This window comes from Melanostigma gelatinosum (genome assembly GCF_949748355.1).
Source record: "Melanostigma gelatinosum genome assembly, chromosome: 17".
NCBI classification, from domain to species: Eukaryota; Metazoa; Chordata; class Actinopteri; order Perciformes; family Zoarcidae; genus Melanostigma; species Melanostigma gelatinosum.
This window is the reverse complement of record NC_136650.1, coordinates 12,510,201-12,527,102: the sequence shown is the minus strand read 5'-3', so window position 1 is coordinate 12,527,102 and position 16,902 is coordinate 12,510,201. Positions and strand designations below refer to the sequence as shown.

The following is a 16,902-nucleotide window of genomic DNA, read 5'->3' as shown; positions in this document are numbered from 1 at the left end:
CATTTGCCGCGTTTATCAATAGTTACGGTTTCTGAACATATGAGATGCTGGATTTACCTGCCTGTGTAAGAATTAACATAGAAGAGTCTGTTCATTCATGCTTATAAATTCTATTCTCTCTGAACACGTTTCTCTTTTTGGAGAACGTCATGTGAGAGAACCTCTCTGATTAGCGCAATTTTCCTGCTCTTGTTTCTATTTCCTCGTCTCTCTCCCGTCTGTCACGGTGTGTGTAAACCTCGCTCAGTCAGGAAACTTGTCAGAATACTCACATTTGATTGGTTGAGCTTTACAACGCATTGGTCGGTGTCTCCTGCACCGCTGAACAAGTACCGTAACGGCTGTAAAAGATGCGCCGCTTAAAAGTAAAAACTCGCTGCCTAATATGTATGATTCCGAAATATCGATTTTAGGTCCTGGGTCCGGATGCAACTGCGTCTGGGTCCAGATCCGGACCGCGGTCCGCCAGTTAGAGACCCCTGATCTAGATCGTGGAGGGTCCTGCTGCATGATGCATAACAGCACTGTAACAGCTGTAGTAACTGATTACTTTCCAAAAATACAATTAATACAATATTATAGATTAAGCAAGATTGTTAACATAACCCCAACCTTAACCAACTGCAACATTAAAGGGATGCTGACACATAAATGCATCAATAACTATAATACAATTTCTGAAATTGGCCATTCTGCATAATGAGTTCTTTTACTTGAGGTAATTTAATATTATTTACATTCTAATACATTTGTAATTTTACAAAAGTCAAATTTTGAATGCAGGACTTTTACTTGAAACTGAGTATTTCTACAATGTTGGAATATTACTTTTACTTATATAACAGATTATAAAGAGCAAGAGTACTTATTCCATCCCATCACTTTACACTTCTACTGTCTATACTTTGCAATTCTGTCTGATATCAGGCAAGTATACTCCACTACATTTATCTGACACCTTTCAGATTCAAATTTTAGACATAAAAACACATGATAATCTTATAAATACGCCATTGTTTAAGACTAAACCAGTGGTTTCCAGGCTTTTTGGCATGTGACCTCTTACAAAAAGCAGTGTCTCCTTGAGGCCCCTCGACATGTCTCAGATGTCTATGAGTTGTTAGCAGTTCCACCAAAGACAGATTTTCCTCGAGACTTCAAGATACAATTCATTTTAGATAATATAAATAAAGGTTTGAGGCGCAAAGAGGTCAAAGTAGACAATATTTCAAGTAAAAAGCAAGGATCTGAGTATTTCCACCTCTGTTTATTATTAAACGTTTATTGCCACGTTCATCCATGTCTGTTAAACATTACACACTGGGTTCAAGAAACACCAATGTTTTTCTTTCTGTGCACATTATAGGTACAATTAGGCTTATTGCTGCTGCATTCACATGAAAAACTATTTATTATTGCATCAATCAATTTCAAACAGCTATTTGCATATTTTACAATTATCACGTGTCCATCAGAAACCAAGCCCTACAGGCTTAATGTTCATAAACCATTTAGCCTGTAGCTCATTAGCTACATAGATTAACATGAAAAATCATGTCATTTGCAAAGTTCTCTTTCAGCTTGCCTCGTGTCTAACATCCTTGTGGAAGGCACATCTTGTGAGTTCGTTTGGCCCCTTTGTTACATGACAGCAATTACTGGTTGTAAGGGCGTCTTCGAAGCAGATTGTCGAGATCAGTCTTGTTGATGGTACCATAGGCCTGGGAATAGCTGCCAAGTTTGGCTCGAGGGTCGCCTGCAGCTGCCACGTTACAGTTACTCTGAAATACTTTCTTGCTGAACCGTGTCGGTGGGCGAGCCTCTCGAACCTGAGAGTTGGAGCGCTGGTTCTGCATGGGAAGAAAGTTAGACACGCCACGACAGCCATTCCATCTCAGTAAAGTCCATGTCCATAAATCTTTAATATGTATTGTCTCAAGCATGTTATTAGCCTGAAATTGCATCCTGGCATTGAGTTATATTGTACACGTCCTGAGATGTGGCGTACTAACCAGGCGTGCCGATGTGACGCACAGCCCAGAGGACAGGGACGGCTCATCCTTGCGAACCAGCGGGTTGTTGTGGGTTTGGTTTAGGGTCAAGGAGAAGGAGCGGTTATGGGCCACGTTGGCTGAGCGACCACGCTGGAGAATGTGGTCCATGGACTAGTGAAGGTAGAAACAAGAGACAGAGCAGCTTACAGGCCGAAGCCACAGTAACATCACGAGCAGGAGAGAATGCAAGAAGGCAAAAACGAAACTAGATTACATCACAGCTAGAGAAAACAAAACTGAGCTGAGGTCTGTTGCTTACTACATTAGTGTTGGCGCCCTCTGTGGGTGATGTTGTTGCACCTCCATTACTGGTCTGTCCCATTAGTTTCCTGCTGGCTGAGGTGGAGGGATAGCAATGAGGAGGACCAGTTGGACTCCGAACAAAACCATCTGAATGAAGAAAAGAGTTGTTGTTTTCAACCTGAGAGCGTGTGGATGTGTACTGTGTTTGAGGGATGCATGTGAAATACATGTATTGTTTAGTTTAGATATGTAATGGCATGGAAATCAGGGCTGAAACGAAACCTGAGTTGCTCTACTGATATCAAGGGTTGTAGCAATGTACTGTTATTGACAACAAACACAATATAAAAAAATTAAATATTGATCCCACTTTGACAATACACATTTGATAATATTGTGTAAATAATCCAGCAACCTCTCAAAATATGTTATATATAGCATGACAGACTCTTTCTACCTCCCTACAAACCTATTTTGAATGAATCGTTGACCAGAAAAAGAGACAAAACACACAATAAACGAAGCTGAAGATAAATTTAACTGAAAGCATTCTTTTTTTTTTTGTCTTCAAATTTTCTAATGGCCGAGATATTCTGATAATACACAGAACACTCGGTCTTCTTTTTCTCTCTGTGTTACGAACATATTTTGATCAGTACCAAAAAAGTATTGAATTTTGATACCCATCCCTGGAGCAAATAAAAGTCAGACATACTTGGGGCATGTGTGATGGGGTTATATGTGAGTTTTCCCAAGCAAGGGCTAGATAACGGACTCGTCTTCTCTACAGCGGGAGGAGCTGACACATCCACAGTTCCAGGTTTAGTGACATGTGAAGGCTCGTGGTTTGTCTTTTCATGTTGCGTTTTCCCCTCATGGTCTTCGTCCCCATCTGCTGCCACTGCGCCCTTCTCTACTCCATCCTTCACTTTGGTCTTCTCAGTGCTACTGACACAGCCTCCATCTTTTGGGTGGATCAGCCTCAGCACCCCCTGATTAGTTCTCCTCTCCAGCATCATCTGCAGGTAAAGAGGACAATTAGGTTTAACCTGTGTGATCAGGTCAAAAGCAGATCATTTTTGCAATACACTGTTATGTAATATGGTAAAGATTAAATTCAATGTTGCCAACATTTATGAGACTTTTTGTTTTTTTTACCTCATAAAGTTGGTTGCGGTACTGAACCACAGATAATTGTACATCATCATCCACTGTTAGCACGACATCGTAGTTAAGAGCTGGCTCCTTGGCTGGATTATGAAACCTCCAGAGAAAACACAAATATGGATAAATCACAGCACTTAGTGGTAATAAAGTGCTCTCACTTATCAAATATTCATCTCTATAAACTCGATCTATGCAGCAAAACATACAGCACATTTACTGTTCACCTAAGCACACTAAAGAGAACAGAATAAAAAGACATCTCAAATATACCTGGCTACATAAGGGTGTTGGAGGGCTTGCTCAGCAGTCAGCCGCTTGTCTGGGTTGAAAACCAGCAAACCTCTCAACAGGTCCAGAGCATCAGGAAACACAGAGGGCTGGAGAAGATCCTCCAAAGGCACCTGTGGTCTGGTGAAGGAAGGAAGGGAGATGTTTTAAAGGGTACGTCAGAGATTTAGCATTCTGCTGTAACAGAATAACATTGTTAAGGTTTGTTTTTTTTAAAGTATAAAACTCGATGCAGCAGAACAAGAGATATCGTTTTTTTCTATTCCATGAATTTGACTTCCTTGTCAAAACTTGACACCTACATTACCCACAATACAATGAATGAATGAATGAATTTCATTTATATAGCGCTTTTCACAGACAGTACTATCACAAAGTGCTTAACAGAGCAGACATTTAAAAGCATAAAAAACACAATGTGACCCTAGGGTCAATAAATTATCTACACAGAGTGAATAAAAAATGTTAAAGAATAAAATAAAAATTAAATAAAAATTAAATAAAAATGTAAAACATATTTTAAGAGCAGGTCTAGGACATGGGTTTACTTTTACACAAACGCCAGCCTAAACAGGTGGGTTTTTAGCTGGCTTTTAAAAGTATCCACAGTATCTGCGAGGCGCAGAGTTGCAGGCAACCATATCTACGACAACTAACCGTTTTTTGATTGGAGAACTTCTTTCACATATGGAGACAGGAGATTTGATTGAAAATATCAGATCAAATTTGAGTTTGAGAGTAAAAGACACAAAAATACCAATACTTTTCCTTTTAAAGTACAGACAGATATTTGCTGTTTACAAACCCTCCTGTCCAAAGAGCGGAAATATAGCAAGCGTGATTGCTCATATCCAACACACCCATTTCAACAAGGTGGTCTTTTAAAGCTGTCATTACAGCTCATGATTTTGCTTTGCCACTGCATCTCCACAACAACTACTGCTCTCTGAGAATGTACTGTAATCAGACACCCGACAGTCTTCCCAGTGGAGGGGAGGACATTTGTTATTAGCACTCACAAAACTAGCTCTATGCCACCAGAATCTGTGCACACTCTGTATTTACATATTAACAAAGTAATCCATGTGAGCTGACTGAGTGAAATTCAACAGATGCATTGTTGGTTATTTATATTTACAAGTAGGCTACACATACAAAAGCAAACTCTTTCATTGTTAACATGTGCTGTGTTCTGCAGGATTTTCACAACATAAAAGAAGATTTTCTTACTTCAGTAACATTTTCTGAATGACAGAGGATCCGTATTCAGACTTGATTGCGAGAATATCTGAAAGTTAAATCACATTTAATACTTATTAATAGTGATTAATGCAGCCCATTACTAAAAGTAACGTGTAAGGGGTTTAAATGACTTTCATGTGGAGTTCTTTAATTACCTTCTGGGCTGGGGTGTGGTATGGCGCTCATGATCTTCTCTATCTGGTTGATGGTGGATGTCCCGGGGAACAGGGCTTTTCCCAGCAGCATCTCTCCCAGGATACAGCCGAGGCTCCACATGTCCACACCTTTAGTGTACCTTTGGACAATATGCACTCCTCTTACAGTCTGCAACACTCATAACTTACTTTCCACAGACACATTTTGTCCCTTGAATTAAAATGTTTTAATGTCACCTTCTTCATCGTTGTTAAATCCACTGCTGTGAAGAAAAAGGACAACAAGAAGAAGTGGCACAGATACTGACGAACACATGCACATCCCAGTTGATACCTACCTCGTGGATCCCAGCAGGATCTCAGGAGCTCGGTACCACCGCGTCGCCACGTACTCCGTCAGTGCTGGATTCCCGCTGTCCTCTTGGATCTGATTGAGGGATCTGGCCAAGCCGAAATCACACAGCTTGACTACACAGTCAGTGTCCAGCAGCACATTGGATGGCTGTGGGAAACACAGACAAGAGAAACACTCTTCACAGGGACAATAATAGTTCGGTTTTCACAGAGAGGTCAAATCGAGCCCCTCGACCCGGGTATGAAAACAGAAATCTCCCGAGGAGTGAAAAGAGGTGTTATAGGAGAGAAGGAGGGATGCAATTCTAGTCTCTAGGGTCAGAGGTCATTTTGTTTACACATGTCAGCAGATTTCCTGCAGACTTCTGCAGGTGTTAGTGAATGTGATTACGTGAAAACAGTATTTTGTACGTTGCTTCGATTTCCATTACAGCTGAAATAATTAACAATGTTCTGGATTTTATATCAGCATAAGACAGAAAAGCTTTAGGTTTTGGACTGTTGGTCGACCAAAACAAGCTATTTTAGGAGCTCAACCTGGGCTCTAGGAAATTGTGACTTGCACTACTTTTCACTATATTTTCAGACATCAAAACCCAAACAGTGACTTGATTAATTCAGTAAGAAGCAACCACAAACAAAGATAAAGGACATCATTAACATGTGATACCGTGAGGGTACAAGTACAATGCCGGTATTTAAGTTGGATTTCTTTAAATAGAAATAAGGACTCATTTTTTAACTGTGATATGTTTTAGAATTCCAAAAAACATACTTTAAATGCTAATGGATGAATGGACTAATATACTGTCGACCTAGCGTACCTTTTGGTCCCTGTGGATAACATTTCCTGAATGCAGGTATTTGATGGCTTTGAGGAGCTGGTACATCACATAACGTTTGTGGATGTCCTTCAGTAGGGTGCCTTTCTTTATCACTGCATGCAGGTCGGTATCTGGTACAAAGTACAAAAAAAAATGGTATGACAATGTGACCGTCACACTAACATCTACCAATGATTGAATCATAAATCTTCATCAGTTATTTGTGATTTTGGCATAGAGCTGCCGAACACGTGATCCGCCATAATTTCACAATGATTTTAAAACCAAGTCCCGAAAATAAAAATCCCTGAGAGAAACAGTGGAGGTCTGCGCTGGATGCTGGTGTACAGTCATGGATTAGACTGCAGAGAGGGGGAGGCCAATCTGTGGACTCAGCAGTAAAGACAGCGCAGCCAGCCAAAGGAAGCAGAAACCCTCACACACACACACACACACACACACACACACACACACACACACACACACACACACACACACACACACACACACACACACACACACACACACACACACACACACACACACACACACACACACACACACACACACACACACACAGCCTTTTCAGTGCAAAGTTAAATTGCTAACAACCACAGCAGCCTTACTCTTTGCCATGCTGATGTGTCATTGCTGGTTAACGATTATTGTTTGAAGCTGTTTGTGTACAAAAAACACTCACCCATATATTCAAAGATGAGGTATATGTCTTTATCATTTTGAGCTCTGACGACATCTAGAAGTCGGACGATGTTGGGATGATCGCCAAACTCCTGAACACAGAATTTAGATTTTTAGTTTCAGAAACCAGACACGTAGAAAGCCAGGGCTCTAGCTACTGTTGTTTGACCCATATTAAATAATAATAAAGATAAAGTATTAACAGAGGTTATATAATGGTCACTATAAACCCCATTAGTATAACACTGGAATTTCATTGGAAGATGACAACAGCTGATTAGCAGGCAGAGGTACAGTCTAAGGTCACGTGAATGTAGGTCAGCGGATTAAGAATTAAACAGGAATGTGTTGATATGAAGCCATGTCAGACACGTACATTGCTGCATTGTCAATCTCCTTCAGGATAACATTGAAGTTGAGGTTTGTTACTGTCCATTGTTTAACACGCCGTACCAGCAGTGTCGTTGCTCAATGGTTTTCACACAGTTAACTGAACAGCTGCAAAATCGGTTTAGAAACCTTTCCAGCTTGTTGGTAAAGCAATGAACTGTGATGAAACAGTCACGGAAAAATAAACTCTGTCTGCCAGAGTAGGAGGGGCCATGGTACAACTACTGTATCAGTGGAGCAGACTTTTAACGAATGCAGCTATTTTACCTGTAAAAGTGTTTGTAAAAAGGAGTATAAAGGGAACTTCCATTTTGTTGTGGGTATTTTGTTTTTGCTGAATTGGCGATGGAGCTCATTCCCTGACGAAGGAGTAAGGAGCAGTAATCTCAGACACAACAATCACTGTTTATCATGAAGTCTCCCCAATATATTGTACATTATGAAAGAAACTGGACAAAGACAGATATTATGGAAACCAAATGTCGAGAAGTGGGGCTCAGATTATTAACCTTACAGTCTTTGGGATTTGAATTAAGACAGTTGATATGTGCTTCACAACTATTATAGTTACCTGGAGGAACATGATTTCCCTGAATGTCCGCTGCAAAATGAAAGAAATTACAATTAGGATATGAAATCTGCAAGCGACACGCAGCCATGAACTAGGCACACACACGCTTCTTCTTCTGTTTAATCATTAGCCAAACTCGTCTTTCTATTCAAACAGGCAAGGGAGCAAATTTGGGAAACACTGCGGGACAATTATCAAATAATTTGCTATACACAAAATGATTTGAATAAAGTTAAAAGGTTACAATAATGACTTTACTTCACGGTCACTTATAGTGGACACATCAAGCACACACCTGGGCATCTGTCCTGTTCCTGAAGGCATCAAAGATCTTCTTCACAGCCACGATCTCGCCCGTCTGTCTGTCAACTGCTTTCCATACGATGCCATAGGCCTGAGAGCGATACAACATACTGGTAACACATCAGGTCACATCAGGTCACCTCTTCTCCATGTAATAGGTGCCTTATATTCTGTGACGCATTAATATAATTTTACATTCAGGATGTCAACCAGGCACAAAAATATTGAAAACTAAATTGGGGAAACACTGGTGTCAGGGCTGTAGCAGGAATTAAGAAATACTGAGGTCATAAGTCAATGCAGCTGCTCCATCTCCAGATAGTAGAGATCTGAAATTCTGCAACATTTTCTAATGTATTCTATTCCCCGATGTTGAATTCATTTAACAGTTATATCTTTTTCGGAGCCATTTAAAATAGTTGTAGGACCAAGAGGTTACCTGGTTGTATTTTTGCTTGGCACAAGAAATGTCTGATCTAGGCACACCAAGATATTGGTACATGCCTTTTAAAACATGTTATGTATAACTTTTAACTGCACTTCTGAGCAACATATTCCAATAGGAAAAGGTGAAGACATGACCTCGGCATCCTCAATGGTAGCTAGCCTCAACGGGGAAGGGAGAGTCAAGGTGCTGTGTCAAGGCAGCAGTGAAGCAGGGCATCAGAGCACACTGTTATTGTAGAGACACAAGGAGCAGCACTGTCACTGGGGGAAGTGGATCAGATTCAAACCCCAGCTCCAAAAGAAGAGATTGCGATGGACAGTTGCATCACGAATTGGGTTTCAATACAAAACACAGTTTCTTCAGAACAATTTAGCAATTTTTTGCAACTGAAAAAGTAGTTTATGACCATCTAAAGCCAATTAGCACAGTGCTGCTCATTATGGCTTGGCTCCCTAAAGCATCACTGCATAGGGTGCCTGTATCACAACACTTAGCTGGCTCTGTAACATGACTCACAGGCCCTCATATGTCTAGTTAGCCAATATGACGTGTCTATGTGACGCAAACATTGCAGCAATTTGTGAGTCTCTGTGGACAGTCCAGGGAAACCATGCTGTTTTTAGTGCTGTGGCAACTGTACAGTGGAGAGAAAAACAAAGGGCTCTAAAGGGAACAAGTGTCCTCACACATCAGCTGATCTGCAAGGAAAGAGTTTGTCCTGCCAAAGTAAATAAAGCCCTTGCTTACAACACTGGTATTTATGTCTGGATAATTTCAGGAATTTCTCATTGTTTCTCATGGCTTAAGTACAGAGGGGGCTTAAAGATGTGGTCAACTATGAATGTACAGATCGAGAGAGCATTTATGGAAAGAGGGGTGTTTGTCAAAACAGCATTGAAACTGTTTAGTAACTCACAAAACTCGGACAAGTTATTGTTGTGATTATATTGTACAGCCTGGGATAAATTAGCTTCCATTTCCATTAAATCCAGTAAATGAAGGACAAAGGTCACTCACCCCTTTTCCAAGTCTCTTCTTGATGTCATACTTCAGAGAAATGTGGTCCTCCACCTCAGACACGTTTGTTGATTTGTTGCTCATTTTGGCTCTGAGGTCTTGGATTTCCGGAAAACAGTAAAAAAAAAAAAAGGCTGGAAATGAATTGTGGAGCCACATCCGTCAGAGATGCAGCTTTAAATGCAATGATAATTTCCACAACCCACAGTAATAAAAATGCATGGACGCAAAATAGTGTAGTAGCAACACACACGCGACACTGTGTATAGCGGTAAGTAGCTTACTGTTCAATGTCCGTCGAGGAGCAGCTGGTTCGTTTTAAATCAATTTAGTGACTCAAATAAAATGCACTCTGTTCACCTGCACTGTGCAAAACCAGTTGTTTGTCATGGTGGTAGTTCAATTCTCACTGCGAGTTTGCAAACACCCACTGCCGCAGACGAGCCGGAGTTGTGTCATTACTTGTCGTCCTGGTAACAAATGCGCTGCTTCCTGGTTCTTAAAGGAGCCGCAGAAACAAACACTTCCTGCTTCACAAGTCATTGAGGGGATGCACTGGGATTTCAAGATACCCTCTGTAAATGTGCACATTTTTTTCTTTCATGTTGTTTCCAAATTATATGAAGTTCCTCGTTTCTGTTTAATGAATGTTCTATTGGTTTTAGTACTGCAGCACACTGGGACCAGTCCTCACAAGCAAGTAGAAACAAAAAGGGAAAGTCAACTGCTTCAGTGATCAACACTGGCTAACTTCAGAGAGGAAACATGCTGCCTGACCACTTACGGGAGCAACGAGTCAGTTTCAGGGCAGATGGTGCCAATGTCACCGGCCTACACAACACACAATCAGGTGGCCAGTTTGTATTCGGGCTAGGTATTGAGTCTGCAAAGAAGTTAGTACTTTCCGAGTATTAAAAGTTAGAATTGAATCCTGGGTCAGATTCGTTGGGTGTGTGGTCAACAGGGGCCCAGCAGCTACTTTCTGCCCCGAGGCCACACAAGTAAATCTAGTCATGGATCATTAGGCTGCTGCTGTGGCAAATAAACAATTCACCTGGAATAAATAAACAACACAAATGCATCCAAAGGGCAGTCAAAACTATGATATGACCAAAATGAATAAAGAGGAATAACACAAACAAATTGATCTTATTCACACACAACATAAATTAAGTTGGAGGTAGATTTTTCATCTTTATTTCTAAAAAGTTACATGCTTATTTAACAATCAAAACTATTATTTACAATGATACATCTGAACTAATATGCTCCCCCTGATGGTGTTTAAGGGTTGAAACATATTTAGCAAGAGGGGGGGGGGTGCTCACCTCCCCTTTACCTACGTCATGTGACCAAAGCCTCACTGAAGGAAAGATGGATTAGGTGTGTTAACAGAAAACAGGGCTAGCAAATGTACACAAATAATTCCTTCCACCAAAGTTTCAATATAATTATTCATTTGAAGTGCAGTTTAAGCTTAAAGTTCAAACAATTATTTCAGCTGCATTGATTTTCCATGAACTATGTCAGTTTCTTTTACTCTATCGACAAAAAACCATTGCAGGATCCTGCAGTAAAAACGTGATAGAATAACTAAATGTTATACAGAGCGGAATTTGCTAATCCGACCCCAAGTGGCAGGTAGTGAATAGAATTAGGGTACCAAAAAGGAGGAAAAAAAATATATATTTCTTTCAAATAATACAAAGGCCTTGGCTGTTGCAACCTTTTCTTTGTCCAATATAATTGTATCACACCTCTTTGTTGTGCACTGCAAAACCCAACTATAAAATTAGACTTTTTTTGATATTACAGTACAAAGTTATAAGTAAACCTTTTGCCCAGGGCAGAATAAACAGCCAATGTTAAAAGATTTATCACACAAGCTTATCTAGAAAAGAGGCCAATGGAGCGTCTCACATCACAGGGCGACCCTGGTGGGCAAAGCTGCGGGCGGTATGATGTACCAGACACAGTGGAGTATACAAGGCGGTGAAGTTTAAATAGTTAACATGAATAAAGGACATGTCAATCAAATGACAGGAAAGGATTGGGTCGATATGAGACAGAAAACCTGTACAGATATAAATCCACTCCCTACCAACAACCCAAAGGAGAAAGTAGAGTGTTCCTTTTTTAACAGAATAGATATTAGAGTCAGAATTTCAGACGGATCAATGTTGGCCAAATGCTTCAGGAGGAATGGAGGAAGCGGTTGAAGGCATTGTAGGCAGACTCAAGATCAAACAGCATCTGGCGCACCTGGTTATCGTCCAACTCGTCTGAGGCCGACATGCTGCTGAGGGTGGTCAACCTGGTGGGAAAAAATGAAACTCAAGCTAGATAACAGTTATGGCAAACAATATGAACACTGTTAACTGGGTGGTCCAGTGTAACTCACCAGAGGCTGACTTTGTCCTTAGCCTCTGAGTCTGGAGGCATGTTGCTCATTCTGTTCATGGTTTCCATCAACTCCCTCAGGTCTGGCTGGATCTGGACCAACAGAGAATAATCAGTTAAGCAGTTGTTTTCAGTCTGTCTGTGGTTTAAGTTTGACCCTTTTTATATTTACCTCATCCATGGCCCTGATCTCCAGTCTCAGCTTGTCCATCACAGTGATGAAGAGCTGAAAGAAAAAGTGACGAACAATGAGACAGTGCTCACACAATCATTATGACTTCCTCAATCACCAACAAGAAATACGATATTATTGTTTTACAGTAGGCAACACAAGCAAGGCACACAGTCTTTGCCATAATCAGTTTCATAAAAAATGACGGCCTTTTATTCTGGAAAACACCCAGAACAAGCCTCCTGTTTGCGCTGACTGTTTAATGTGTTGGAGCGGATAGAGGACGTACAGAAACGATGTCTGCAATGCAGCGGTTCAGGTTCCCTTTGTCATCCTTGATGGTGATTGGTCGATCCTCCTTAATCCTTTCCATGGCTAGTGGGCAGTCGAGCTAGGGAACAAAATGACAAGAGTGGCGTCCTTAACAAGAAAAACTCTTAACTGGTAGAACAACTTAATGGCCCATTTGTGAACAAAGTCAAATGGGTCATAAAATCATCTTTGCTCTAAATGAGAACTCACTCTGTATTTCCTGCAGAAGTCGTCGATGGAGCCCACATCGGAGCCCTGCACCTGTTTGAAAGCAGCCTTATACTGAACCAACAGCCTGGAACAGGAAGCGGTGTACCTGAAACAGACAACTCCTGCACATTAATTACAAATATACAACCAAAGTCAGGAGGAATTTTTGTTAGTCTTTTAAACGAAAAGAAAATGTAACTCAAGTATAACTCACTCATTCGGTGTGACGCAGTCTTTGATGTAAGCCTTCTCCAGGGCCTGAAGGGTCTTCACAACAGCAAACAACTCTGCCATGTTGTCATACCTTCAGAAAAAAGGGTTAATAATGAGGTGTTACAACACTAACCACATTATGAATGCCGGGGTTCCTGTGTTCATATTAGGCTAGTAATTGGTAATATATATCACACTTACTTCTCTCGTTCTCTTGCATTCTTGTATAATTTCACCTCCTGAAAAGACATGATTTGTGTTGAAAGGCTTTACAATAGCTAACAAGAACAATATCACATATTTCTGATTGAAATGACCAGGTAATTGTAATTGCATTACTGAGTGTGTTTCTTTAGGTTTTATTACAAATCCTGTTTTCTAAGACTTCATTTAAGCACAACATTTTTTTCCATTTACCTCATATAACTCTGGCTTATTGGCCGGAGCTGTGGGGGAAAAAAAACAATGACATGCTTTGAGTGACATTAACTATAATTGACTGTTGGAAGGAGGATAATTGAACAGTTTGAATACCTAATTTGTATACATTAGATTTATTCAAAAGGCTTACCTCCTCCCACACCTCCTGTAACTGGAATCCCATGGAACATGATGCTGATATATCCAAACTTAATCTGAAAAAGATTTAAGTTACAATGTGTCTAACTACTGACTGATAGTTGTGACCAAGCAAAATATGCTCTTCTTTTTGGTATTATGGATGTGTGTTGATACATCAGATCCACAGGGGAGGTGTAATTTAACACAGTATGTGGAAAATTTAAATAGTTAAGTGCGACAAGGACCTCAGTTCGTGGTTTGGGTGCGAGCTGTTTTTTTAAAATCTTCTTTCCTGACAGCTGAGCCAATACACTAACGTAAACAGTACCTGGACTGTCGTACAACATCACATCAGAGTAAATTGTAACGTTACACACAAAAACATTTCTTTAACGATAAGTTAAGGTATTTATTCAATCCTACGAAAGAACAAGGAAATAATGTAAGATATTTGTTAACAAAATGTAATACCTTTAGGCCTTAGCGTTATCTATAAATATGAAATGCAATGCTCTGACAATACTTTTAAGACCCCGCGGTTACCATGCGACAGAAGTTAATAGATTCAAAATCTTACAATGTAAACGAATAAGTTGCTGATTGACGGAGAATTAGACAAAACCCTTCAGCTGAAGAAAGCCTATAATTTGTTGTTTTGCCGAACCAGCTAGCCCGAAGTTAGCTGTCGATGCTAGCTCTTCAACACTTCCTGTATGATTTATTATAACTGGTACATACAGGTAGCTGTTTGTGAACACTAACGTTTGTATTAGTGACCGTTATTGTACAACACTCGCAGAATTCTTCAATATAATTGTTTAATAAACGAAATTAAAAGACATTCTACTTACTCTTCGGCAAACAGCTGTGACGTCTATGTAAACACACCCTCCCGCGAGGACCCGTAGACGTCACAATATGAGGTGTCCATTGAGCCTCACTTAAAATAAAGACAATTTAGATTAATACTAGCATATCAACATAAGTAACGTTGGTTTATTACTAGGCTATGTATATCACCTATTTTAAGGAGTTGTTAGGAGTAAAGAATGGATTTCAAGGCTTAATCACATAATTTTCAATCAGGCAAACATCAGTGGGAGCCCGTTGTCGAGGCGCCAGACTCAAACGGTATTGAGGGGAAATTACTGAACAAAAAGGTGGATTAAAAGAGGTTAAGGAAACGCAAAGGAAAAATGAAACATTAAGGTAAAATCCGACGAGGCCAGTTCAAATATGATATGATGATTTGCGTTGAATGGAGAATCTAAATTGGTGAAGTTGTCTAACTGGTCAACACCAGTCGCGTAATTTAGATTATGGAAGAATTATGGGGTGAATTAGCGTTAGATAAAGACGAGGAACGTAATATTGCCTGTGATAAATCATGCAGCGAACGTATATCAAAAATCTATGTTATCCTACGCACAAATACAATTTTGTATTTAATATATTACAGATCTGTCCTTCCCTCTCCACTATGAAGACCTCCAAACCAGCTCTGCAGACCTCTGCTCAAGAGGAATGTGGAGTTTGGCTGGATACTGTGCAACTGAAAGGAAAAGCCAAACAGGTAAATGTGGAAACTAGTTCGCTAAACTAACAAAATTATGACTGATCAATAAAGCAGTGAATGAATATATTTAATAACTTGTTCACAGCAGATGTTACATACTACCACTTCCAGTATATCATCATAACAGTAGCCATTTCCTCAGTTTTTGCACTTTGTGTCTTAGTAGGATCACATTTTAACCTGCATGTCTTCTGATTTTTTTATTGTTAGAAACGGTACGCCCGTCCCATTTCTAAACTGCTGAATCCCTTCGCTAGAGGATACAGTTTGGCTGTGGCACTCAATTTCACCCAGACCAAAATGGAGATGCCAAAGACCAAACAGAGTTCTATATCAACCTTTTTCACACCTCAGGGCAGAGGTACGTTGCAAAACTCTGCTAAGACATTTTCTTAGGATGAGTACCATATTTTGCTGCATCAGTCAGAAGCTGATAAAGCTGCAGTAAACCATTGACTTGCTGAATGTATACATTGAAACAACCATTTGTTTTTGTGTTAACGTCATGCTTTTTTCTTGTACCTTCTGCCTAAAGTTCTCAATAAGATGTCTACTTCTGAAGTGCCAAACATGGATCCAGTGCAGCCTTCTTCATCATCATCTACCTCGGCCACACACGCCTTAACTGCACCCTCACCTGTAGTATCGGGGACAAAACGAAGACTTGAAATGTTTGACTTGTATAACTCTGAGCCTGGAGTGAATCATGAGTGGGAAAGGGAAAATGTGACTGAGCCTGAAGCAGCACTGTGGGAGGAGCAGGCAGCAGAAGAGCAATATGAGGAGCTAAATCCACCACGGAGGAAGAGGAGGTTCATTGCAGCCTCCTCATTGCCAGGTGACAGTCAGCCTGTTCCACAGGCGTGGAGTCAGGACCCACTGTTCACCTTTAGCCAATATTCTGAAGGTGCGAAGGACGTTCGCGACTCTGAGCCAGCCTTCCTGGACAGTCTACGACGTGAGAACGCCTTTGGTATTCAGATTAATGTGGAAGGTGGAACCTCGACTCAAAAATCCGTCAAACATTTTCCTTCTTCTCAAGAGAAAGAAAACAGCAAGTTTTTGTCCTTTACGTCCCCAAGAAAGCACTCAACTCTCTCTCACGTTGAACCTCTTTCAGATCGTAAATGTACTGGGCCAAAAACCGCATCACCTCGGAAACATGTTCCCTTGTGCATGTTGAAAAGCGCCGATGAAGAGGAGAGCCTTGAGTCACAGTTCAAGTGGACCAAACCGAGCTGCTCTCCGCTAAAGAAAACAGCAGCGAAGCTGTGCTGCAGAGAGGTCGATGAGGACAGTCTGGCCATGTTGTTCACACAGGACTCTGAAGGCTTCCGGGTGATAGCGCACAGAGGTCTGCAAGCTAGGAGTCCACTCAAAGACAAGAGCAACATAAGCTCTGTGATGGTGCGAACGGGCGCTTATAAATCTCTTGTGGACCAAGATGAGGAAGACGAGATGCTCTTTACTCAAGACTCTCAGGGGAATATGGTCATCAAACACTGAAAGGAGACTTTGAAACGCTTGTGTTGATGTTCTCGTATCATCCGTGCAGCCAGAGTTTGAAATCAGTTCTAAACTGACATTTATTGTTTGATTTTTTTTCGCTCCTTTCAAACTGAAAATATTGTAATTATTTCTGTGACTGTCTTATCTACCTTTCTTCATCTGTAAATCTTTTGTATTTTCCTGGATGTTGAAGT

The 16,902-nt window shown here is 40.6% G+C and overlaps 3 protein-coding genes across 3 annotated transcripts; 1 reads left to right on the top strand and 2 right to left on the bottom strand.

The window, feature by feature from the left end:
- Positions 1-1,392: 1,392 nt before the first annotated feature.
- mapk15 (mitogen-activated protein kinase 15) lies at positions 1,393-9,839 on the bottom strand (the record flags this gene model as incomplete). The annotated part of the gene is made up of 14 exons (XM_079287697.1): positions 1,393-1,850; positions 2,013-2,165; positions 2,314-2,444; positions 3,013-3,316; positions 3,456-3,561; positions 3,735-3,872; positions 4,983-5,040; positions 5,150-5,289; positions 5,488-5,651; positions 6,328-6,458; positions 7,028-7,118; positions 7,988-8,017; positions 8,283-8,381; positions 9,756-9,839. The coding sequence occupies 14 exons, from the start codon at positions 9,837-9,839 to the stop codon at positions 1,656-1,658; spliced, it is 1,824 nt and encodes a 607-aa protein (XP_079143823.1). The 3' UTR covers positions 1,393-1,655.
- Positions 9,840-10,936: 1,097 nt separating this feature from the next.
- vps28 (VPS28 subunit of ESCRT-I) lies at positions 10,937-14,516 on the bottom strand. The gene is made up of 10 exons (XM_079288760.1): positions 14,475-14,516; positions 13,634-13,697; positions 13,480-13,508; positions 13,264-13,301; positions 13,064-13,153; positions 12,850-12,955; positions 12,617-12,718; positions 12,328-12,381; positions 12,157-12,248; positions 10,937-12,069 (listed from the first exon to the last, which is right to left on the bottom strand). The coding sequence occupies exons 2-10, from the start codon at positions 13,671-13,673 to the stop codon at positions 11,949-11,951; spliced, it is 672 nt and encodes a 223-aa protein (XP_079144886.1). The 5' UTR covers positions 13,674-13,697; positions 14,475-14,516; the 3' UTR covers positions 10,937-11,948.
- Positions 14,517-14,766: 250 nt separating this feature from the next.
- aunip (aurora kinase A and ninein interacting protein) lies at positions 14,767-16,705 on the top strand (the record flags this gene model as incomplete). The annotated part of the gene is made up of 4 exons (XM_079288167.1): positions 14,767-14,832; positions 15,083-15,196; positions 15,410-15,560; positions 15,735-16,705. The coding sequence occupies exons 2-4, from the start codon at positions 15,104-15,106 to the stop codon at positions 16,703-16,705; spliced, it is 1,215 nt and encodes a 404-aa protein (XP_079144293.1). The 5' UTR covers positions 14,767-14,832; positions 15,083-15,103.
- Between the last annotated feature and the right edge of the window lie 197 nt (positions 16,706-16,902).

Excerpts from the sequence above, each read along its gene's own strand:
- vps28 (XM_079288760.1), bottom strand. The coding sequence starts at position 13,673 with ATGTTCCATGGGATTCCAGTTACAGGAGGTGTGGGAGGAG. Across the intron at positions 13,509-13,633 it reads TACAGGAGGTGTGGGAGGAG|CTCCGGCCAATAAGCCAGAG; the intron begins GTAAGCCTTTTG and ends TTTCCCCCACAG. Across the intron at positions 12,382-12,616 it reads GCATTGCAGACATCGTTTCT|CTCTTCATCACTGTGATGGA; the intron begins GTACGTCCTCTA and ends TTTTTCTTTCAG.